The sequence below is a fragment of the Homalodisca vitripennis genome, unplaced genomic scaffold, assembly GCF_021130785.1.
Source record: "Homalodisca vitripennis isolate AUS2020 unplaced genomic scaffold, UT_GWSS_2.1 ScUCBcl_6514;HRSCAF=13760, whole genome shotgun sequence".
In the NCBI taxonomy this organism is placed as follows: Eukaryota; Metazoa; Arthropoda; class Insecta; order Hemiptera; family Cicadellidae; genus Homalodisca; species Homalodisca vitripennis.
The window spans coordinates 27,932-54,881 of NW_025782647.1; the positions used below are offsets into that span (position 1 = coordinate 27,932).

General features: G+C 31.2%; 1 protein-coding gene across 1 annotated transcript in view; it reads left to right on the forward strand.

Moving 5' to 3' along the window:
• Window positions 1-1,300: 1,300 nt before the first annotated feature.
• Window positions 1,301-26,950, forward strand: part of LOC124373852 (RNA-binding protein 48-like) — a 32,690-nt gene continuing 7,040 nt past the window's right edge. Inside the window, exons 1-3 of the mRNA XM_046832175.1 lie at window positions 1,301-2,659; window positions 4,309-4,425; window positions 8,329-8,522. Of these exons, the coding sequence (XP_046688131.1) occupies window positions 4,333-4,425; window positions 8,329-8,522 (287 nt within the window). The 5' untranslated portion in view covers window positions 1,301-2,659; window positions 4,309-4,332. The remainder of the gene's footprint in view (window positions 2,660-4,308; window positions 4,426-8,328; window positions 8,523-26,950) is intronic.

The following is a 26,950-nucleotide window of genomic DNA, read 5'->3' on the forward strand; positions in this document are numbered from 1 at the left end:
ATATATATATATATATATATATATACTCTTCGAAGTACTTTAAAGTGTACACAAAAACAGAAACAAAAATTCAGTGCTCATGTTTAATTTTCGAGTTGACACAACCCTTCATCAGAACACACTGAATTAAAACATATAAACAGAACTCAAACCAAAAACAAAAGACAACCAAATATATATATATATATATATATATATATATATATATATATATATATATATATATATATATATATATATATGTATATATAATTTCAATAAACATTGAATCACAAAAAGTACTTGCTCCGCCGGGACACTCTACCATTAAATTTTTTTTAATAGAGTGTTGATTTTTAGCTTAAAAGTTGATAATGTTTCTTAAATAAAAAGATATTTTACTAAATAGAGAAACTTTTCAAATTCTTACAATTTGGGATTGTTATTCATACAATGGAGCTAAACGAATTTCATTTAAAAAATGTATTGGTTTCAGTTATGCCACATTTTATGACTTCAACTTTTATTCCATAAATAATACGTTAAGAAACATGTTATTTGCAGGCAAGTATATATATATATATATATATATATATATATATATATATATATATATATATATATATATACTAAATGTTTTTTTAATTAATTTAAAAAATTGTGCAATCAACCCAGACCAATGTGCAATAATTTGTAATGGGGCTAAATAACCTTAGTTAAGGTTATATATATATATATATATATATACTTGCCTGCAAATAACATGTTTCTTAACGTATTATTTATGGAATAAAAGTTGAAGTCATAAAATGTGGCATAACTGAAACCAATACATTTTTTAAATGAAATTCGTTTAGCTCCATTGTATGAATAACAATCCCAAATTGTAAGAAATAAAATACGTATTAGCTTAGTCTTCAGTTTAAGTGAGAGATCACGGGTTCAAATCCCGGGGAGGGCCGATCAGGAATAGACAGCCAGTGTCCAATGAAGCTGTCATAGCAGCTGACGCTTAAAAAAGAGTGGGGGGGGGGGAAATACCTTCAGTTCAATCACTTATTACTGGTTTTGATTCAATTGCCGATTTGTTTATCAACAGTATTGTGTTTTTTTTCGGTTTAAAAGTAAGTTTATTTTTCCTAACCATAAATTAGTAAATTTATACAGTAATATTTACCCTTTCCACTACTTATGTTACTTAAATTATATTCATTTTAAGATAGAACTTTATAAAAAAATGATTTAGCCAAGTTATTACCCATGCTATTTTATCATACATACGAGTCATATTGCAAACCTGGCCGCTTAGCTTTAATATTTATTAATAATATAAAGAGATCCCAATAATGTTAATACCAGTATTTTCGCAAGAAACTAATATTCTATTTTAGTGCAGTATTTAAATTATACTTTAGGCTTAACCATAGAACACAAAGACAACCTAAGTAGTATGAACACACAGGTGGGGTGCTCCAACACCCCAATTAAAAAACCACATACTTCATCGACAAAGTATGATTTATTAATACATTTAACGTCTAATACAAATAATACTTTGAAAATAATGTCACAAAACACTTGTCTATACAGGTGGTTAGTTTATACAAGACTGGCAGACATCATTTTTATGTTCTGGGCAAATTGCTGAGTTACATTTTACACAGAATGTTTTTGTCTTTCTGGCTTTGGACTTTGGACAGACTGAACATCTTGCCTGTGTTGGTCTGTTGTTCACAACTTATGGCGCAGGGTTTTCTAGTCCAATGCCAAGGCTTTTTTAATTCCCTCTGCAAGCTCCTTTGATAAAGGTTTCTTTAGCCTTTCCTCCATGAATGGTTTGGCTAGCTGTAGACAAAAATCTTTTAGAAAACATTACCGTTGTACAGTCTTGTCACTGTGTTTGTTTCAAAATTAATACTAGGGCGTCAACACCTGCCTGATCTAAATTTCCATAAAAAAACCTAAGAGCCAACAACGTGTTTTTCTGGCAACACTATGGGTGTGATTTAACTGATGGAAAGTGTCAACCCCTCCCTTAGTTTTGTTGTAGAAGTGTACTATTTTGGGCATTTTTATTTCTTCAATTATAGATTTATCACCATGCATAGTAGAAAGCAGGATAACAGATTTCCCTTTTTTAGGGCAGATATTTATAGTTTTTCTTAGTCAAAAGCAAAACTCGAGGAAAGCACTTCTTTGTTTTTTGATGGTAGGAATGAATGTGGGATTTCTCTCTTATTTTTACGCAATGTTCCCACTAATGACAACTTGCAGTCAGTTGCTGCCTGCTAAAGGTATTGACATAAACCAATTATCGGCGGTGATGTTACGACCTGTCCTATTTATAGTATTTATAGGTTCTGTAATTTCTTTTACAATACTAACCTGAGTGGTTGATTTATGTCTCTTCGGCCATTTTCTTTTTCAATATAAGGTGTAGCGTTTATCATGTAATATGTTTTGCTATCACACATGCACACTAGTTTTTAAATCATATTTTTATCAGGCCTAGAAGGAATGTAAACCTTGAACGGACACTTACCTCGAAAGGCAAGAAGTTGCTCATCTACTGTACAATATGCATGGGGTGTGTAGCAAAATTTGGAAATAAAAATGTTCCACAGGGCACGAATAGAAGCAAATTGATCATCCTCGTCTTGTGTGGAACAGTCATTGAAACGTAAGCAATTGACCAGAAACATTAATCTGTTCTCTGACATGATATGTCTGTAAAATGGCACTCCATACATAGTATTCCACATTTCACGAGATCTCAAGTGCCCTGCTTTCAAAACACCAGCTGTGTAAAGTAAGCCAAACAAAGCATATACTTGGTTACAAATAGTTTTTACCAAATAAAATGAGCCTATTGAATAATTTGCTTTTTGAATGCAATCATTTCAACCATTTCTTTAGTAAACAGTATATTCCAAGCATCTAGCTCTGTAACTATATTTTTGGCCTCACCTTTATTTCCTGGTGTTCTTACCACAATATTTCTTTTAGATGTTCGTCCCTGAGAAGGCAGCTCAGCACTCCATCGATGGCCATTTTCCCCTTTAATGCAAGCGATTTGTAGTTTAATGCTAGTAGTTCTACAACTTTGTTATTTCTAATGGAATTAATTTTCATGTGTGGAGCAATATTTCCATGTTGTACCCTGGTGTCGGATGTCACGTGACCTTTTTTGATGTAATTCAACCTTGTGATGACGCGCCGCCATCTTTTGAAACGTAGATTAAAAATAATACTGAAATGAGCAGAATTTGGACCCAAATGAAGGATGTTTTTCTTAATTTCGAGCTACAAATGAATTAGTTGTTATCGGGTTGAGACGAGTGCCTCCGACCATCAGCACGGGCTGTGACACCGGCTACCCGCGCTGATGTCAATGAAAAAAAAATATCCCTCGAGATAGTACCTATCAGTAAAATATCAAACTCTATAGGGGCTGATCAGAAATTTAAATTGAAAAGTAATGCAAAGAAATTTATGCAAAGTGTAAAAAACTTAATGAATCATACAAAAACCCAATATTAATATATAAATGGACAGTAATAGAGAACACTTATCACTTAAAGGAAATAATCTCGTTTCGGTCAAAACGTAAACTCCTAACATGCCTGAAAGACACTCAGAAACACACTATTCACTACGGTTTGTTGAACTAGTGGATGGTTGAACGATGATTGACAAGCACTCACTTGATCCGAACTACAGTACCTAAGGTACTGTCCGAACTTGATCCGAACTAAGGTACTTGATATCTTGTGAAGCACTTGACCACAGTCCCGAAGCACTCAGATAACATTGTACACAGTTTTCAACACACAGCACACAAACAGGGCATTAAAATATTAAAAACTTAACTATTTATGAATATACCCCCTAAAACCATGATGTCATTTGCACCCCCTAAAACCATATATATTTTTGTTCAGGAGGATGAGCAGAATACATTTATAACATCAAATTCGTGATTTTCCGGGTCTGCCTTTAACCTCATAGATACCAAAGTACTATAAAAGTGTATAGAATAGCAGTGTTGGTAAATGTTTACTTTATCTACTTCACAACACGTGTTGCTTTTTCAAAAGGAAAATACTTAAAAATTAAATTTAAAAACATGTATTGATAAAATTTTTGAAAAATTTTTTAAATTTCATAAAATGCATTAGTAGTTTATTGGACTAACAGTAATGCACCTAACTTTAAGGTTTATACTATTTTAAGAACCGCAGTATGTCTGCTGTGGTTCTTTCTAAAATGCATGGTATGAAAAAATCTTGCATGTAAGATAAAAAAGTCATGATTTTTCTAATGTTACAGATTTGTTATCTATCACAGTGAACTATGGATATTGTCAAACAGAATCACCACGAGCAACAGAGTCTTTGTATGACAAGGCCTTCCTATAGACAAGGAGGGAAGCTGACTGCAGTGAAGGTGTGGTGTAAAAGTATCCTGACTATAACACAACAGCCTAGATTTGCATTTGTTTATAAGTTATTTAATTTCTCTTTATCTTATTCTCTTAATATAAGTTGCATTTTGTTAAAAAAATAATAGTGGAAAAATAAAGTTCATACTCAAAAAATAGTGCTCATTCCAGGCTTTTCATGAACTTAACAAAAATGCCAGGAGCCCATCATTGGCTTTTAATTGTTTTCATGTAGCATAACATTGTTTTTGTTTCTGAAACTTTACAAATCCAATTTTTATAACTATTTCAATATTTCTCTGATTATTGTTTCTAGACATAACAAATAAAAACTACTTTAAAACAAGGCTTTTTTTCAACTACATATTTGGTGTCTATAACAAGTAAGTTACTTATAATATCAGTCTATTTGTAACCACAGAGCGACATTAGTATTGAGAATTGGGTGTTAAATTAAAATTGTAATTCCAAATAAGAATAATATTAGAATTTAGAATATTAGAAGTACTATTATCCCCTTATTTCTTTTTATTAAATCCAATCAAGATTACAGGACCATGTTTTTTTATCACCTTCACTGCGACGCCAGTCCTCTACCAGCATTAATACAACCGGGAAAGTAGTAACATGCGTCCGCCCCAGTCATTGTGTTAAACTATGATACATCTCTAGCTTTATTATATGTTAACACAATATTAACACAACATATAAAAATTAATATATACAAAAATAATATCATTCCAACCATATTCACCATATTGATTTAATAGTTTAAAATATTTTATAATGTTATCAAACACATGTGTTCATAACATTATATTCACCTTGCAATATCATTCATATACTAGAGTTGTTTGGAAAGTAGGTTGCTGTAATATATAATATGTATCTTTTGTAGTTTTTATATTATATACAGTTGGAAGAGTAACTGTTTTAAACTATTAACTATTCAACATAGTTAATATTTTTACATTGAAGCACCCATTGTATCTAGGCACTAGCTTTTCAATACGTGGTGAATAAAATTCTTCCGGTTATGCACAACTGATCACAGTCGTTCTCGATGAGGTGTGACTCCATTCCATTGATTGTATTTTTGTTTGACATTGACATAAGAAACCCATGTTTTATCCCCAGTAGCTATGTTATTAAGAAATCCATCACATTGTTCATGATACAAGGTAAGAAACTTCTGAGCTGATCCTATTAATGTCTTTGTTTAGAGTTCATCAGTCAAGAGTTTTTGTTTCCATATGGCACAATACTTAGAATAGGGGTTCCTTCCTAAATTACATAACACTCCAAGAGTGGAGGGGTTTTGGCAGCATAATGCACCGTTACGGGGAAGATGTGAGGGTTGGGCATTACATTACATAACTATTAAACCTAGATTATTAATTGCTTGAATTCAATCACAAAATTTGCCTGGTTCTCCTCAACGATTTAAAATGGTATTATATTTCCCTCCCTTATAAGCAAACCGAAGAAAGTCTGAATCCTCCATTTAAATGCTTCCCTAAATGGTAAAGCATTTTGTTTAACTCTCTTTGTGTCAAGTATTTTACCAAGTACAAATTTACGAATGTTTAACATTTAAGCCAAATATTCAGAGTGTTTGATAAAACTTTGTTTGGAGAAACTGTATCTCTCATTCACACAAGTTAACAGCAGAAAAGCCTGACTATCAGGACCTATGTTACCTTATGGCGCATATTATATGAACAGAAATTTTCATATCAACAGACGCATTAACAAGCAGAGAGGTGGAATTTACGCCAAATGACATGTAAAATTCTGTGAGCTGAAAGTCCGCGTACTTGACTATATAAGCCGAATTCTAGCAAAACGATGTTGTGCAACATTCCATGCAGTACCCAGGCGCTTTAGGATTGGACCGAAGGTTAAAGTTGTTTTGTCATAACATTATTATTTTTCATACAGACAAGTTTATTGTGGATTAATGTCTAGCTCTGTATGATTTTATTGCTGTATTGAAGGAATATAGCAATAAAAATAAAAGGCAGAATGTTGGGCTGAGTTATGCAGTTTAAAACTTCACCACATCGTACAAACAATTTAGCACGTTTTACTTTGGAGTTTAAAATTGTTTTCATTATATCACAATTTTTAAGTAATATAAATTGGGGGGTTGTTGGTGGCAGCATTACATAATTATTGGAGGTTTTTTGTTACTGTTACAAGTCGGTTACAGAGGGGGGAGGGAAGGTCTGAAAAGTCAGATTTTTGCGTTATGTAACTAAAGGATGGCCCCATATTGTAGTTTCTCAGTCACTATTTTGTTCACTATATTTTTTGATATCTTTGGGATATGCTTTGAAAGATCTCTTATTGTGAACTTTCGATTTGGTTTGCTCGATAAGGTCGTCAGTAACCACAGGCAGTAGCCTACTTAACTTTTCATTGTGAATATTACTTTGGTCCTCACAAACAGTTGGCACTATTCTTAACTTCAGTGTATTTCGTAATATCTTCTACATACACAGAACACAATATTAACAATGAGTTTCTACCAGTTTCCATTTTTTACTAAAATACTTCTACAATAAATTACTTTCTGTCAATATTAGGTAGATTTCATAGAAATGTGTCTATTGCAATCACCGGCATGACAGAATTACCTTGAGATATTTGCATATTTTCAGATCATTACCATTAGAATCCAAAACTACCATAATTAAAAAATTTACAATTATATACACTAGGAGCTTGATTATGTGACCTAGGATCACCTGACTCTCCCACTGGCATGTCAGCATTATCTGTTGTTAATTTGTGTCTTTCTGTCTCAACAAGCAGACATCTGCACTTCTTTTCCTTGTCTGAGTCATGCTCATTTTATTGATTAATTGACAGATATATGCTGACCAGTTTAGTGTACATTGTTGTTTTATGTAGTGGTTTTTTTTTTTTTTTTTTTTTTTTTTTTACATTAGTGGAAGTGAATGCTGCTTATTTTACTTATTTTGAATATAAACTGTGTGTTTTGTTTTGAAATGGGTGTTGGTGTAATAACCACTAAACACTGAAAATATCTTGAAGCTTATTCAATAACAGTAGAAAATGAACATGCTATAAAAACCAGAAACGCATTAACAAAAATTATTCAACTCTATGATGATGCTGTATGGGTATTTCCAGGAAAGACATTAAAGGACTCCACTTTCAGTGCCCATTTTAAAAGAAAAAGCTATTCAGTTGCACAAATTGTTGGGTAGTGAAGAAAATGACCTTACAGCAAGTGAGAGTTGGCTTTGGCGAAGGGCAAGTTATTATTTCTGATGAAAAACTTTCAGCCGGTGATGATGCTGCTAAAGAGTTCTTGTAAACTTTGAGTCAACAGATGAACTCTTTAACGTAGATGAATCAGGTCTCAACTACAGTATAAAATTTATTTGAATTTACTTCAAATTTATTTGAAGTAAATGAGCTGGTCCTTATTTAATGTACTTATTTCCAAAAATCATTTGTCAATAAATTGTTACCAATATTTTCAAGTTCTGAGAGGATATTTTGAGCTCATAATTTTTTACTAGTGGCTCACCAAAAATGTATGACAAAATTAATTTATGGTTGTAAGATCCAAAATTTGATGTGTCACATATGTTGTTTAAAGTACTTGTGTTTTATGTTTTAGCATAATATTTTGCTTTGAAATCCATAAGTAAAATTTTCAAATCTAAAGATTTTGGATCTAAAGATAAACTAATGATTGCTCTTGTTTAAAATTGTTTACTTAAAACAATAGATGATATGACAGATTATCTTCTTCAAGTCAGCTCAGTTCTTATCAGGCATTATTGTGAATGATATCATGTTCATTAAATGAAATACATGTTAAAATGAATAAAAAATATACAAGATTTCCCTTAATTAAATAGCTTTACTAGGTGTACACAGTGTGTGATGAATCAGTTCATCTGATAATAAGCAGAGTTCCTGCTATTAAGCTACACTCCGAGCTGTGTACGCTTTGCAACCGCTTCGGAGATGTCACCAGATGTGTCCAAGTTCCTAATTATGAGACTGAGGAATCATTTGTGGAAACATATCATGTGCAGTATGCAAGAATACAGTCTGCTAGGTAAGAATTCATTTTAACCATATCATTGTAAAATGAAAGTTAAATTACGATTACTATCACCATTATATGATCTGAAAATAATAAATTAGTAGAAATAAACACTATCTATTAATGTTGATTGTTTGTGTAGTATGAATATAAATACTGGTGCAACTTAATATATATATATATATATTTGCTAATTCTTTATTGCCATAAATGGATAAAGTTTTACAATGTACATGAATTTTAACTTGACTTAAGATTTTAGTTTAATTCTTGGTACTTCTTAGGCCATCACTATTACCTATGTTCTGCCCTGTACTCTGGCAGCTCTTGGGTCATCACTTTGTAAAAGTATAGGAAATGGTAAAACTTGATATTACCCTTGGTACACTAAATAGTAAATTTTAAAACTTGCTATTTAGCTCTATTTTCTAAAATTTGTTTTAAAATTTTATTTTTGTATTGAATATGTTTGTCACCTAATATATAAAAATATATTTTATGGTTATAACAAAGGTAGTAAACAAACAATGCATGTTCAGCTGTTCTGTTTCTGTTTCACAAGCGAGTTTAACTGCTTCGAGCGTAGAAACAGCGGGCTGAATGAGTCACACTCCATTAACATCACAATGGAAGACCAAACAAACACTCTCGTACATTCTGTCGGAATTTCGGGGAATTAAAATCAATTTAAAGTGTAGTAACAAGAAACAGTGAGTTATCCCGCTTTGCACGTTGCAGGCAAAAAATATACACAATAGTATTTATACTAACATGAATTGTAAGCAAACAAATGTACCATTATGTCAGTAGAGCAGTATCATAATAGAAAGTTTATTATATTTTTAGTAAGCTATTATGTAGATGTTTGTATTTAAAATAAATTGAATTGAACTTAACTGAAATATCTTTATTCATGTTAGTAGATAAAAAGTACATGAATGTTGTCAAGCATTTACAGTAAAATAACAATATTATATTCTTACTAAGGATTATACTATAATTGTGTATTGTTGGTAATTGATTCAGTTACTACATTGCCCTTTTGTCTAGTATTATAACAGTGATTGCTTCCTAATAAAGGTAGTTTGTTAGCTTTAATTAATTTATTAGTGTAGAGAATAGCTTGGTACATGTAATGGCTATAAACTGTCATGATACCCATACTAGAAAATTTATTTTTGACTATTATTCCAATCAAGGTCCAAAATAATACAAATACACCTTTTTTGTAGTATTATTATCCTATTTAAATTAAATTTTGATGTGGCTCCGTAAATGCTTAAGCCAAACGCAATTCCAGTGTTTACATAAGCAAAGTAAAGGAGTCTTAAAGTATCACTTGAGCAAATTTTAGACATTTTGTAAATTATAAATAAACCGGAGGTAATTTTTTAACAACTTGATCAACATGCAAATCCCAATTGGTTTAATTGGTTTCCGTTGGTATATATTTTCTTGATTGGAGCACAAGGCAAACTCTACAATGGTATTTGAAATGAGAAAGTGAATTTAATTAAGAATCAAGATCTTTATTGACCATTAAGTAATACAAAATTACAATAGGCTTCGTCAGTTCCAACAATAAAATATCACAGCTTGCTAATTTAAAGATACATAAAATAACATATTATGTGCAATAAATAACACAAACACCAATACTAATATAATATAATACTACATTACATAAAATTTTAAAATACCCACATTTAACTGTCACTAATATTATATTCTAAAAATTCTCTTATGGAGTAAAATGCACGACTTGACAGCCAACTAGAAACCTGCCTCTTAAATGAATTAAAATCTAATAATCTCCATGATTCAGGGAGTTTGTTAAAAAAATTTATTTGTAAATATTTATGACTCTTTGCATATTTTTCTAGTCTAGGAATAGGCAGGACTAAGTTGTTTACATTTCTTGTTTGATAACTATGGATACCATTAAAACAGAGGAAGTCATTAATATTCTCTTTTACATAAATTAAATTAAAAAAAATGAAAATGCAGGGTACAGTCATTATATTATGAGTAGAAAAATAAGCCTTACAACTACTCCTAAACCCTAAACCAAAAAGGATTCTTATTGCCTTTTTTTGCCATAAAAAAACTTTCCGCACCAGTACTACTTCCCCACAAAATATTTGAATACAATAAATGAGCATGAAAAAAACTAAAATATGACATTTTCATAAACTCTTGGCTTACACAGGTCTTTAACTTTCTCAATAAAAAACAAACACGTGCCAATTTTGAAATTAAGTTGTTTGTATGATCCTCCCATAAAAGCTTCTGATCAATAGTGACACCTAAGAGTTTTATTGGCTTTGTCATTTTACTATCTATCTGCATTTGTCTTAAAGTAAACACTATATGTTCCGTTTTACTTTCATTTATTTTAAGATAGTTAGAATCAAACCATACATTGGCTGTGTTAATTACTCTATTAGTTTGATTGAGCACTTTATTTAAACAATTTCCATTTACTAAGATAGAGGTGTCGTCTGCGTACAATATGGTATCACAATCTAAATTAATAGGCAAGTCATTAGTATATAGTACAAATAGCAAAGGACCTAGGACAGAACCCTGTGGAACTCCAGCAAGAACCTCCTTAGCAGATGAAATCTGATTTCCAACCGATACCATGTGCAATCTGCCACACAGATACGTCTGAAAAAATTGTAATTGCTCGTTTATTTATTCCGTAATATTCAAGCTTTTTCAAAAGAACACCATGAGAAATTCTATCGAAGGCCTTGCTTAGGTCTAAAAGGGTCATTCCCACAAGTTCATGATCCTCAAAGCTCCTTAAAATCTTTGTCACAGCAATATCTAGGGCCTTAACTGTAGAGTATCCTGGACGAAAACCAAACTGGCTACATGAAAGAATTTGATATTTATCAAAATAATCTAATAATTGTTTTTTAACGCAAGTTTCTACAATTTTTGAAAATACTGATACAATTGTTATGGTCCTATAGTTATCAATACACATTCTATCACCCTTCTTAAACAGAGTTATACTTTTGGATTATTAATTTTTTATAAAATTGGATTATAAAATTATTAATTAAGGAGACGGAACCTGATTCTTTATAACCAAATTAGTTTATCGAGACTTATCTATGTAAAGGAAGTGTCCTAAATTATATATCAACGAAGGACTTTTCACTACGACATCAGGGCTGGTGATCAAGTTGTGAAAATTTCCATAAGAAATGCATTGCAGCAAATACATTTTATTTATTAAAAGAAGCTGTCATAATCAACTGTTCTATGTAAACATTATAATATTACAACACAATCATATGTTCAATTAATTTAATTACCATTTGAAAAGTATTGCTATTTATATTCTTGAAAGCATAAAGTAAGCATAAAAATAATATGGACACAACATTATATATATATATATATATATATATATATATATATATATATATATATATAGAGAGAGAGAGAGAGAGAGAGAGAGAGAGAGAGAGAGAGCTTTATTTCAAAATCACAAAGACCTGAAATGGCGTTACAAATTAATACAATTAATTACAACAATTTTCTTGCTTCACAAATCAATTTCGGTTTTGAATCCATGATTAGTGATGAAAGTGTTGCCAGTTCAAAAACTCATTCACACTGTAGAAAGGGTTTTCAAGAAGCCACCTGGTGAGATGAAGCTTTAGCGTTCTGGGGTTCTCACTCTTGATGACTTGAGGCAGGATGTTGTAGAATTTTGCCCCTGCATATGATGGTTTTTTTTCAAAAAGTGTCCGATGATGAGCAGGAAGGCTAAAGTTTTGGGCATTTCTGGTATTATACCCATGCAGGTCTTGATGTCGAGTCTGCTGATTTGAAGTCGCCAGGACAATGACTTCGTAGATGTAGAAACCCACAACTGTCATCAACTTCAGCTCCTTGAAATGTCCTCTGCAGCTGTCTCTCCATCCCAGCCCAGATAACAGCCTCACTGCTTTCTTCTGAAGAACGAGCACACGTTCTAAGTTGTGTTGGGAAGACGCACCCCACGCCATTATACCATACCTCATATTGCTCTCAAAAAGGGCATGGTAGGCAGTTAAAACTGCTTCAGGCGTGCTAACTGCTTGCGTTCTTCTGAGGGCGAATAGGGCACTGCTGAGTTTCTTGCAGAGAGAATCTATGTGGTCCTGCCAGTTCAGCGAGTCATCAATGATTACTCCAAGATGTTTTGTCGCTCTTACCGCCTGGAAGCCAGGCAAAGCTGAGACTTCTTGTTTCTTGCTTCCAAAGATGATTTGGGTAGTCTTTGATTCATTGAAGACTAAGTCATTGCTCTGGCAGTATTCAATGGCAAGGTTTACAGCTATAAAAGAATTTACTTCAAGGGTTTCTAAAGATTTGTGCGCTGTTAACAAAACCGAATCGTCAGCATACATAACTGTGTGGCTTAAAGGCTCAACGTACTGAGGCAGGTCATTCGTATATAAAATGAAAAGAATCGGGCCAAGGACCGACCCTTGTGGAACACCTCTTTTCACTGGTAGGAGGCTAGACCTAGTCTTAGTCTCAAGACCATTCACCATCTGTCTGATCTCCACAAGCTGCTCACGATCACTGAGGTAACTCTTAAACCACTTCATTGGATCATCCCGAAATCCAAGAAATCTCAGTTTATCAAGTATTAGGTCATGGCCGAGACAATCAAAGGCCTTACTCAAGTCCATAAACATACCAATGACATTTTTGCCTTCATCCATGCTATCCACTATGTGTTCTACCATGTCAACAAGAGCTGTCTGAGTTGATTTCTTGTGAAGGAAGCCATGTTGACTCATTGTCAAGATATTGTTGTTGTTAAGGTGCTCAAAGATTCTTATCAGGACAATTTTTTCTATAATCTTTGAAAATGTTGAAATGAGCGATATCGGCCTATAATTTTCAACACTGTGTTTGCTTCCGTTCTTATGCAGTGGAATGACTTTGGCGAATTTCATTTTCTTGGGAAACTCTCCACTTTGTAGGGACAGATTGGTAACATGTACTAGTGGGAGAAGCAACTCACTTTTACAGACCTTTACAATGCTTGATGATATCTCATCTAAACCAGCAGATGGTTTTACTTTCAGGCCATTTAGGACATCGCTTAGTTCTTTTGGAGAAGTCGGCTTGAGTACTACAAGTGGAGATTGGATGTAAAGAGGTGTGTTTTGAGTTGCGGGTGATGGACCTCCAGAGGATCTCGAAGGACCTTTATTTAGTGTTTTTTCTGCTATGGTGGCAAAATGCTCATTAAAATAGTTAGATATTAAAGTCGGGTCTTCTACCATATTTCCAGAAATTTTGAGATGATCCAGATTTCCTGCTGATTTTGTCTTTTTCAGGTGTCTCTCATTGTTGATAGTGTTCCAAATGGCTTTGGATTTGTTTGTGGAGTTATTAATATGCTGAGCACTGAAGTTGCGTCTGATAGATTTCAGTTTGTTATCGTAGGTTCTTTTGTGCTGGGCAGCAGTTTGTTTGTCTTCTTCTTTTCCACTCATGATAAATTTTTCTTCAGCCTCAAGAAACTGTTGTTTGAGTGCTCTTGCTTCTGCATCACAGAGTGGTATAGTCTTAAAGTTGTTATTAATTCTCGATTTTTTTAGGGGACAAACCTTATCTAGAGCTGCTGTAAGAATCGAAAGAAAATTATTGTAAGCTTCGTTGGCATCTTCTGTTTTGAATACAGTGTCCCAATTTTCTTCCGCCAGGCAGTGTTTTAGGTTGTTGAGGCTACGATTATTGAGATGTCGTCTGACTGACGATGATGAAGTTTTCTTTCTAACTGGAAGGTTTAGTTTGCATAATTGGCCAGTATGGTCAGAAATGCCAGTGTTGAGAATCTCCACATCCATGTTCTGAATATTTCCACTGTCAACACATACGGCGTCAATTGAAGAGCGTGTATTCTGCGTGACTCTTGTTGGTGGTAGGGGTAACCTTTCCATGTTGTATGAAAGTAAAAGCTCATTCAGCAGACTGCCTTCAGGAGTTTGCTTCAACAAGTTGATGTTAATATCACCAATCATCACCTTTATGCAGTTTTGAGATGGGAGTGTATCTAGCACATTCGTGATGACTTGAAGGGCTTGCGTGATAGCTTGGTTGCTGTTGGTGGGGGGTCTATATATTCCCAGTATGAATAGACTGAATTTTTTAGTAAGTTGGACTGTAACTGCAGACATTTCACATACCAAAGGGATGCTGTGATGTTCAATGTTTATTCCATGTATTTCGCTATCCAATGTTTTGTGCTTAAAGATGGCTACTCCACCCTTTATATTGTCCTCCCTGCAAAAAGAAGAAACCAACTCATAGTTGATTAAACGAGTGTTACACATTTTGTCAAAGTTTTGGCCGTGCTCTGTAATTACAACTACATGGGGATTCAGAGAATAGAGAAGGTGATTGAAGCGGTCTATTTTGTTACTTATTCGGTCAGCATTTTGGTGGAAGATGACCAAGGATTTTGTGGTTTGGGAGTCTGATCTGATCCCAACCTCACAGTTGTTATGATGATCCATTGTCACTTGTCTACCCATTTCCGGAGTAGAAGACTTTGGTTGTGGAATATCCTGGAAGGATATGTCACTTTCTTCCGCCCCTTCTTCTTGTAACTCATTTCTAAAAAAGAAGTTTGTCTGAACACCTGACTGCCTCCTCCTGTTGTTCTCGGCTGCAATTCAATTGTCCTTTGGCTAGTTTCCCCTGTCGATGGTGGTTGAGGCAGTTTTTTCTGTTGGGGTTTGGCTGATTCCCCCTGTCACTTTTGAATGCAGCTCAATTGTCATTTGGCTGGTTTCCCCTGTCAACGGTGGTTGAGAGAGTTTTTCTGTTGGGGTTTGACTGATTCCCCCTGTCACTTTTGAGTGCAGCTCAATTGTCGTTTGGCTGGTTTCCCCTGTCAATGGTGGTTGAGACAGTTCTTCTGTCGGGGTTTGGGTGATTCCCACTGAAAGTTCTGATTGGAGCTTAGTTGTCAAGTGGCCGTTTTTTTCTGTCCTCAGTTTACTCTTAGCCATTTGAAGGGAGACACTGAAAAAAATTGTTCTTTTTCTGGTGGCTAAAATTATTGTTTGGTTGAGGAATAAGTTTGTATGATTTTATGTTAGCTGTCTTTTTTACTGGGGTATATATAAGTAGATAGTAATATGGCGGTTCTAGCTCACTTTTGGGACAGACAGAAATTCCATACAAAATCTTGTTCAATGTACCATAAACGAATCTGTAAAATCAAACGGTAACTCACGAATGAAAAAATTAACCGAATCTATAGCTGTTTGCTTCTACTTTCTTAAGCTCTAAAAATCTTCGAAATCTTTACTCTACAAAGTTAATTGTAACATAGTCTTCTACTTTCTTAAGCTCTAAAATCTGCTACAAATCTTCGAAATCTTTACTCTACAAAGTTAATTGTAACACAGTCTTTATCTTTAATAGTCTTCTTTCCAGTAACAACCAAGTGTAATTTTTCATTTTTGTTTAATTCTTTAATCTTTTTTTCATCCAAAACAGTCAAAAATCTGTTCGGTAAGTGTACTTTATAATCTTCCAACTCGGCAATTATTGTAAACCCGAATTTATCTTTTATTTTCTCCAAATTCAAAATTTTGTATTTCTAATTTTATTCCAATTCATTTAACTTCTTATACTCTTTGAATTTACATTCTCCAATATCATTTAACTCTTGTAACAGCGCCGCCATTTAAATAGAAAAAATTTAAAGACGGAAAAAATGAAATTTGCTAACAATCACTCGAGAAGTCGGGGAGAATGTGAGTAAAACCGCATTCTTTTCACGAGGTTCTTCGTTTAATTTCTCCAAATGTACTATAAAATCATCGAGGATTTCTGGCTTAAAGTCGTAGACAAATTCAACATCCAGATAATGAAAAAATACAGGTAATATCTTTTCATAATAAACGTGTGTATCGATACCTACAAACCTAATGTATTCTTTGAAAAGGAAAATAATTTTTTCAACGGTTCCAAGAGATAAGTAAAAATTTTTATTCTGTTTTCTAAATTCTGTAACAAATTTTGTTTGCTTCTTGTCTCCGTATTGTAATTTTATAAGCAGATTATTCAAATGTGTTAGTTTATTTCGTAATTTCTTAGGTTTAGGTCTTTCGTACAAAATTAAATTACAATCTCTACAAACTAAATATTTTTTTATCAATAATTTCTCCTCTATTATAACACTTGTAACAGTTGGCATTGTACTCTTCCATTTAAACAAAAAAAGATTTTTTTATAAATGGAGATTATGGAACTAAGTCTACCGAGATATAAATTTTTCAGCACAAATGTTTATGTTTACATTTCTACAACAGAGATAAATAGAAATAATTTCATTCTATTGTACAACTATTTAGGATATTTTGTCTATGATTACAAAGATTATTACGGAAGAAATCGAGATTTTTCAGTGGCGAAAGAGTATATTTTTGAAGTATTAGAAGGAATGAAAGAGAATAACATGAATTTAATCAATTATTGTTAAAGACATACAAAATGAGTGTTGTTAGTGTGCGTGTTTTTGCGATATCTACTTAACTTCTAAGAAATTGGGAATGGGATAAGAAGAAAGGTATCATATGTTTTATTTCAATCAACTCTAGATTTGTGACGTCTGCTGAGAGCGTTTGTACCACTAACGCTTGACCTTGCTTTGCGCACGCCGTGTGTGGTACAAGGACAGTAGTGACACCAAACAATGACCTTGCTTTGCACACGCCGTGTGCGACAATGAAATCACTGTAAAAACACTTAATTCTGTATTACAAATGAACACTATTTTCACACAATGTTTTTATCACAGTTTAGAATGTCTACACAAATTCAACACACAATCTTCTTGTAATGTCTTTCTTCGAGAATATAATAGAAACTTATTAAATATGAAGGACAACGCCCAGTGGAACACTTCACTTCACTTTTAACAAGAAACACAGATCTTCACAGCAATCTTCTTACTTTATAAAGTCCATATCTTCTTTCTTCAACTTGCAAATACATTAGAATCTTCTAAATAATGATATATCTTGTTTAAATTTCGTTAAAATAGAGGAGGATCACACATGGCTAGCTATACGTGGCCAACGCCCAGCAAGAGATGAATACGAGATGTAGTGTTACCAACATGTTAAAATGAAATGTCTCAATTCCCTAGAACTGTTATAGTTTCCAATGTATATTAAATAAGTATATATCAATATTTCTTTCAAACCTTGTTGTTCAAAAACCACTCAACTGATTTTAATGAAATTTGGTACACATATAGTAAATACTTAACTCTTTCGACTTAACTTATCCATAAGGGTGAAATCATCCCCTATTTCTTAATATTCATAAAAAAATATAAAAAATTATCAGACAAATCTGAAACTTCAAAAACAAGCGAGTTCTACTTAAAATTTCATGAAAATAACAAAATGTTCAAAATCTACCCCAATCATCCCTTATATTTAAACTCTTATATCTAGAGAACTATTGGAGCTTTTCTGATGAAATTTGGTATATAGGTTCAGTAAATATTAAAGTATTTTGTAAAATCATCACTTCCGGTCCATGACCTTGAAATAGTTTTTTCCTAATATCATCACTATTTTTCAAAGTTTTTTACTGCAATTTAAAATGAATACTTTTATCAATGTCTTTAACAATTCTGTAAAGTTTTAAAAACTATCCGACGAATAATAGTGAAAATAACGCGATTTTTACTGAATTTCTCTAATATCGTTCTTAATCACATCATAGGCTAAAAATTTCTCAGAAACCACAACCACATAACAAATCGCGTTTGTAACAGCTTTTTGAAAATCCATGTTGATAATTAGATCGTTCTTTGAACCAGAAATATTTGTCATACTCTTTGTTGTATCAATGACATAAATAGGTCTATTCGCTAAAAATTCTTTAGGATTGTAATACATTTCCTTATTATTACAGTAAACTTTCTTAAAATCTTGATACATCTGATACATGATTCTGAAAAGACCTCCGGAAATGTTTAAATTTTGTAATTCATCTGGATATCAAGAACCGTTCAATTTTACTCTGATATTTTTTACATCCAAACTATCAAACTTTGAAGGATTTTTTTCTTGATTATTCTGTCTATCTGTTTGAAAACCTATGATAACGAACTTGGGATTGAAGATATTTCTATAAATATTTGTAATATCGAACGAATAAGTTGTTCCGGAAATACCTTTTTGTTCAATACATTGCCAATCTAGAAAATTAAACATAATGTTTTGACTTTTTGTAATTTCATCAATCAACCTTATTTTACTCGTGATTTTATAATCAATCATTGGAACTCTAATAAAAAAATCTGTAATTGTTATTTTTCCATCAACAGGCATAACATTTCCAGTTGCAGTCTTCAGAATCACATCATCGTCTTCTGCTCTTATAAAACTTAGATAAAATCCTCCTTTATAGATCGGAATAGTAACATTTTCAAAAAATCCTAATCCAAAATGAGATAAATTTCCAGCTGCTTCAAAAACACCAAATTTAAAATCTGATTCAAAGCCATTAGAAGTTTGAGAAATAACATCACTTTTTGAATACGAAATAGTTCCTTTAATTGTGCTTAATTGGCCACAGTTTTCGACTTCTTCTATCAATTTATTGTGTTTTCTTACTTCAATCTTAGAAAATAAAAACGGTATAAAATTATCGATTAATCTAACATTATCAGTTCCAAGATATGCTTGACCATCTTGTTTTGTTAAAGTTCCAGAAATATAAAACTGGAAGTTAGACGAGCAAAAGTTATCTTCAAAATCAATATTAAACTCAGTTCTTTTATTCGGTTCATTCAAATGTTGTTTACTAATTGGATAGAAATTTTTAAACTCCGCCCTTTCAATATCACTAGCATATTTTCTGTAGTCCGCCATTTAATAAGAGAAAATTTAGAAATTTTAAACATCATGTATCATTTTTTCATCGATCTAATGTACGTTTTTATAAGAAAAGATATAAATTTTAGTAAAATAATTAAAAAGATTAGAGTCATTTTTAATGATCTACTTCGTCATATTCAGGATTCTCTTCCTTAAATTTTGCGATCTCGGTCACATATTTCAATAAAATTTGCACAGGATAGTAACCGCTATCTATAATATTGTTCCAATCAACTGTATCTTTATTTTCATCCAAAAACTTTATACTCAAGTGTTGATAGAGACAAAGAACAGACATATGATCTTTTAATTGATAATGTATATTTTCTTGAATGAACTCTGATGATAAAGTTTGATATTTTGCAATGTTATACCAATTCAATTTGTTTACGTATAATCTCGTCATATCTTCGGATAATTCATATTTTTGAGAAATGTCATCCCAATGTTCTTTTTTCAAATCTCTTTCGTGTTGCATGATAAAAAGATCGAAAGCACTGTAATGTCCCGCCATCTCTATTTATTAGGGAAAAATTTCAAATCAAGTTTTTATAAATTGGCTCTTTTTAGCGTTACATTCAGCACATTTTCCAGAAATTCTCTTAACTCCATTGATGTTTGCATAGTATTTTATATCATTTGTTGCAGTTTTTTCTTTACATCTCACACAATATATGAGCGCCATTTATATAAGGAAAATTAGTCATCATAGCCGCCTAATCCATTAAATCTGTTATCAATATTTTCAAAAGTTTTATTAACATCTTCTTTAAATTTATTAAAGTTTTCTTCTAGTTTATTTACTTTATCGAGATATAAAGAGTATCGATCATCTATTCTTTTAAGTAATTCATTATTATGTGTTACATTCTCATTGAAACGTGTACCAAAATTTTCAAAAAAGTTTACTTTCTCATTGAAATGTGTATCAAAATCTTCCAGAATTTTGTTAATTGTTACACCAACTAATTCATTAACATTATTTTTATATGTATTAAAGTTTTCTTCTAGTTTATTTACTTTATCAAGTAATTCACCAACTTCGTCTACTGATCTTCTTTTTCTGGCTTCTAACTTGTCATAGACTTCTGTTGTAAAATCTTTAACATGCTGTTTATGATTCTCATAATTTTGTTTTAGTTCATTAAACATTTTAATAGGATCTTCTAATTGAATCATTACAACAACATCAAATGGATTAATTCCTTTACTAACACTGCTAATTTTTTTTTCCTTTAAAATCTAAGGCATTTTTAACATTCGGATCATGTAAATCAACAATATCGATGTTTTCTGATAATTTTAGAGGTTTTAAAATTTGTTCTTTAACAACAACATCATGTTTGTCAATACCAGGTCGAACACCGACAATTCTTTTTTTATTAGCCAAACTAACATAATTCTTTTCAACTTTGATCGCTTCAGTAATTTTATCAGCTTTTTCGATATGAGACATTAAATTGGTAAATAATTTTTTTTACACCATCATCAACTTCTTTTTCCAATGTTTTTATTTTATCAGCAACTTCATTTGAACTCATGAAATTTGCAAGTTTGTTATCATATTCTGCTTTAAAATCTTCAATCTCGACAGCAAACATATCTGAATCTGGAAGGTTTTGTAATAAATTTTCTAACTTGTTATCAAACTCATTTCTCAAACTATCAAAATTCAAACTATTATCTACATTTTGAATAATTTGTGTTCCAAATACGTCAAAAATATTTTGTGAATCCATATTTATTAAGCAATAATTTGTTAACAACTTCTTTAAAATCTTTACCATTACTCAGTTCATTCAACACAAAAACACATAAATGACCACAAATTGGGGGATCTTTATAGTCTTGAATCTGAGAATCATTGTAGTAGACGCTTGATTTTTTCAAATATTTAATCAATTCTATAGGTGGTTTGTCCTCAATTCTTCCATACGAATCAAAATAACATGCATTCTTATCATTTTTATAATAACAAATCCAATGCGTTCCACTTCCCATAATCGAGTCTAAATTCACAATTCCACATTCAAATTTCTTAACTTTTTCTTCAGGTAATGTATCTCTCATGAAGATTCCTCTAAAATGTTTAATATTTTTGCAGATTTCTTCCAATTCCCCGAATGTTAAAGGTTTAAATTTTTTTTTCAATGTTTGATTTCACGTAATTCAAAGTTTTTTCATCTAATCCAGATCCTGTAACATCTTCCAACTCTTTATCTAACCAATTTAAAATGTTTCGAACAATAGGAATCACATCTTTTTTAACGATTGGAGCAGCTTTACGAACATAAGGAACAACATTTTTAACAACTGGAATATTTTCTCCAAAATCTAATAAATCTTTCAAAAGTCCACCATTTTTGAGTTCTTTCAACTGATTATAAGAAAATTCTATTCTGGTTCCTTTATTGTTTTTCTTATGTTTTTCGAGTTTATTGTATTGTCTATTTGTTAAAAATATCTTATCTTCGCCATTTTTTAGTTGATCTATTTTAAATTGAATACTAACGGGTATTTTCTTCTTAAAAGCGGATTTTATTTTTTCTTTCTGATTTTTGCTGAAGTTTACGTTCACCTCCATTTATATAGTTAAAATTTCAAGTTCTCTTCGATTCCCATTCCTAGTTTTCTCTTCAAAAACATTGCTCCAGCTGTTGGAAGCGCAACAAATCTTTCACCTAAACTAGCATCTTTTGATAAAAATCTATCCATTGCCTTATCTTGCAAAACTTTATCTGTGATATGTCTGGAATTTGTGTCTCTATGTTTTGCATAAAAAATATCGTGTTCCATAGCAGCTTGATCTAATTTATTTATACCAGGATCTCCTCTTTTTAGTCTTTTTTCGAGTTTTGTGCCAGGCCCCAGATACTGATAAGTTGGTACGTGTAATTCAAAAGGTAAATTGTTGATAAAATCATTCAAAAGTCCACTACCCTCAATCATAGATGAACTTATTGCCGGCAAAACTCGTTTTAAATATTTAATTCCATCAGGTTTTTCAATCATTTCATCAAGTTTGTTCGAAATAAAATCTTTAATCACTTTCTTTTCGTTCAAAAAATTGTTGTTTCCAGCCTTTTCTTGAGCATAAATATAATTTATAATTCCATCGAGTTTTGTCAAATCGTCGATATATCTGTACTCAATCTTATTATCACTGTATTTTCTTATACCAGATCCTTCGATTCGTTTTTCCCAAATTGGTTTAATCAAATTGAGATATTTTTTACCTTTACTTGACTTTGGTTTCTTAGTTGATGGATCATTATTTTTGTAAATTGAGTCAGATTCCCATAAAATTTCTGTATACTTTTTCAAATCTTCTTCAGAATATAAATTATCTTTTGGAGCGTCATAGTATGTTAATAATCTCCATAAACCTTGAGTTCCTTCATATGTTTTTTCATTAATAATGATATCATTATGCTCAAAATTAACGGGTAAATTTCCAATCATAAAACTTTTCTTTTTTTTATCCCAATACAAACCAAATTTATCATCTTTTACTCTAGGAAGAAATTTTTTACCAATTTCACCAATTATTATATCCGTTGTTCCAGGACTTATTGGTTCAACTATGGTAGAGTCTTCAATGATTCGAGGTCTAAATGGTGTTGAAGATGGTAATTTTGGCAATTCAAACTCAGATTCTGGTATCGAAATATCGGCAAATTGTCGTACAACTGGAACCAAATTCATCAAATTTTGATTATCACTTAAAACATTTTCAATTTTGCCCTCAACGTTTTTTATTGCAGAAGTTACAGGTTGATTGATTTTTTGAATAAATTCTTGTTCTTTTTCATCAATTCGAATCTGTTCTTTAAATTCTTTGATTAATTTCTTTTCGATTTGATCAAGTTTTTTCGCTTCTTCAGAAGTTACGTTCACCATTTAATTAGAAAAATTTTGAAACGTGAACGTGGAACGTAAAACGTGAACACGAAACGTAAAACGTGAACGTGGAACGTGGAAACGTGAACACGAACCGTGGACCGTAAAACGTGAACGTGAAACATGAACGTGAACGTGGAACGTGAACAGATTTACCGTTTTTCTGTTATTTTCATAATGTAAATAAAAATTAAAGATAATATAAAAATAATTGTAACAAATATTTTATCAAGTAGATTTGTCAGACCACTGAGCAGCATTTATATTAGAAAATTTATTCAGATATTTACCATTTTTTAGGCTTCAAAGTTAGATTAATAGTTAAAAATCCATAGTCTTCTTTCCAAATTTTATCACACAATTCATTAAAGTGGTTAAAACTCATATCAGATCCCACATAATTGTTGTAAATTTTTCTCGAATAGTGATCGTCTTGCTTAAAAACACACAACATATTCAAATTATTTCTAATAACTTGTTTATCAACCTTTGAAAAGCATTGGGAAAGATAGATACAAGATATGTTTTTGTGACGGGACATTACGAAATATTCCTTAATAACGTCTTGATTTTCTAAAATACAATCATCAAAAACGATTAACGAATTGGGTTTACATTCGCTTAACGGAACTATGTCCTCAGAAGCATTATAAAAATGTGATATTTTTTTGTTTAAGTTTTTCTCAATATTTTCAAATCTTTCTTGTAATTTTTTATAGGCGTCTTGTTCTAAAGATTTACTAAAAACATACAAATTGGAATAAGGAATCAACCTATTGTAGATAAAATTCAATAATAAAGTTGTTTTTCCACATCCACTTGAACCAACAATTAACAATCTGATTGGTTGATCTTTCTTATTTTCTTCAAACGTTTGAAGTTTTATCTGATCTTTTTGCTTTAAAAATTTCTCCATTTAAATAGAAGATTTTCATCTTGAAGCAACGCTTGCGAAAATGAAGCTGTTCAAGTTGACTTCAGAAAGCTCTAAATTAGTTTTAAACTTGGAACATCCTATACACTTAGAGGAAGAATCAAATTATTTTATCGGTTTAAGCGGTTTTTATTCTGACAATTTTGTAATAAATATTAGTGAAAGTTCTCCTTATTGTATAGGATTTAGTGAGAAGAACATAACAAAATATTATGGTTTAAACAAAGGATATTATACTTTCGATCAAATAAAAAATTCCCTTAAAAATTATCTGAAAACATTCAAACAATCAGATAAATCTTTAAACTTTGACGAAAACAAGTTTGAAATGCAAAAAAATTATCTCTCTAATAAAATTCAAATAAAATCACCAGTAAGAATAATGTTTTCAGCAATTATTGTAGATTTGTTAGGGTTTGTTCAAGAAACTATTGAGCCAAATCAGGTATATTTAGGAAATAAAACGCCAAAATTTAGACCGTTTGATGTAATTGAAGTGCACTGTAATCTCGTTGAACCTAGTTTTGAAAATCATACCGAACATTTACACAAAGAATCTGAAATTTTGTACACTTTTTTCCCAAATGTTGCTTATGGATCAAAAATCAGTGAAAAACCTAATGAAATCGATTATATTCCAATTAGAAAAAATATTAAAAGTATTCAAAAAATCGTTCTAACTATACAAGACTCTGAGGGAAATTTATTAAATAATGAGAGTAAAACAACAATATATTTAAGATTGAAAAAGGAATAAAAATGAGTTGATGATGATGACAAAATTCAATATTTTTACTTAAAAAACAAGGGGCTATTCGAATGGCCCCTTAACAATCTTCATCCTGACCCTGTTTTTATCAATGAATCTGGACTTTATACTGAAATAAAAATTACTAGTTAAATTTCTTTTCTATCTAAATGGAGTCAGTTGTAGACCTACTCAACAATCAACTTACATTCAATAATAAAGACATTTGCACGATTGTTGACGAAAATAATGAAATTTGGTTTAAGGCTAAAGATGTTGCAGAAATTTTACAATATGAAAATACTAGACAAGCTATCATAAATAATATTGATAATGACGAGAAAATAGCCTTTAAATATATAAATTACAAGAGTCTATGCCATAGACCCTTTCAAAATCTTCATCCTGACACTATTTTCATTAATGAATCTGGATTTTATTCTTTAATACTAAGATCTAATAAATTAGAAGCAAAAACCTTTCAAAAGTGGGTTACAAAAGAGGTTTTACCCTCCATTAGAAAATTTGGTGAGTACAAACTTGAAAACAAGATTAAATATTTAGAGGACGAAGTTAAACACTTGCAAATTAAAGATGAAATGAAATCATTGAAAATAGAGAATCAAGAATTGCGAATGGAATTAATGAAGAGAGATATGGTATGTAAAGATTTTGATAAGAAAAAACACCATGTTTTTGTGTTAATTAAGAAGAATCACATGTGGGAATGGCCTTATTACGTTATCAGAGCTCAGAAACGAGAAATACCAAACCGATTAAAACATCTAAAAATAAATTATCCTGAATTAGAGATTTTGTTCATTGATGACGAACCAAATTCTATCAATCTGTATAACCAAATGAAAGAATCTTTGAATATTTTATACAACGGAAATCATTTTACTACAAATATGGCAGAATCTCGACTGATTTATAGAATATCTAAATTACACGATGAAAATGTTTCTAAATTTTACTAAAAACTCTCGATTTATTATATTTTGTTTGTAAATGTTTAGCATAACTAGGTAACCATTGTAAAATCTTTTTTTCATATTCACAAGGCATTTCGTTTTTATAACTTTCGCTGAAAATTTTTTTAGCACAATCTTTGCAAAAAGCATCTTTTCTATCTTTACTATACTGCCAGTTATTAAATTCAGAAATATTTTTAATTTCTTTACAAAAGTAACACTTTTTCTCTTCTAAAGTTAATTTGTTCATTTTAACGTATAATTCCTTACAATAACAGTCTTTTCTATTCTCTTCTTGACACTTTGTACATTTCTTTTGAGACTCCATTTATATAGAAAAAATTATTACACGATGAAAATGTTACTAAATTTTATTAAAAACTCTTAACTTATGATATTTGGTTTGTAAATGTTTTTCATAGTTATTTAACCATTTTATAATTCTTCCACATTCACAATGAGTATCTTCATAATATAATCTATGAAGATTCTTCTTTACACAATCTTTACAATATGAGTCTTTCTTATCTCTACTATAGTGATCACTATTAAACTCTGAAATTTTTTTAGTTTCTTTACATTTAAGACATTCTTTATCTTCCAAAGTTAATTTTTCTATTTTATCATATAATTCTTTATGATATTCCCTTTCACAATCTTTGCAATTATAATGCATTCCATCTTTCCTATTTTTATCTTTATAAAATTCATTTAAATCTTTAAATTCTTTGCACTTTGTACATTTCTTTTGATGCGCCATTTTATATATAGAAAATTTATATTACAGTTTTGACTTCTTCAATTCATATTCATAAAACTTTCCGGTTATTTCTTCATTATTTAAATCTTTTATACTATAAGTTACAGGATCTGTGTTATTAATTTGATAAATCACAAAGATTTCTCTTGACCAATTGTTCTTATATTTGTTCGAAAATGTTTGTTTTTTA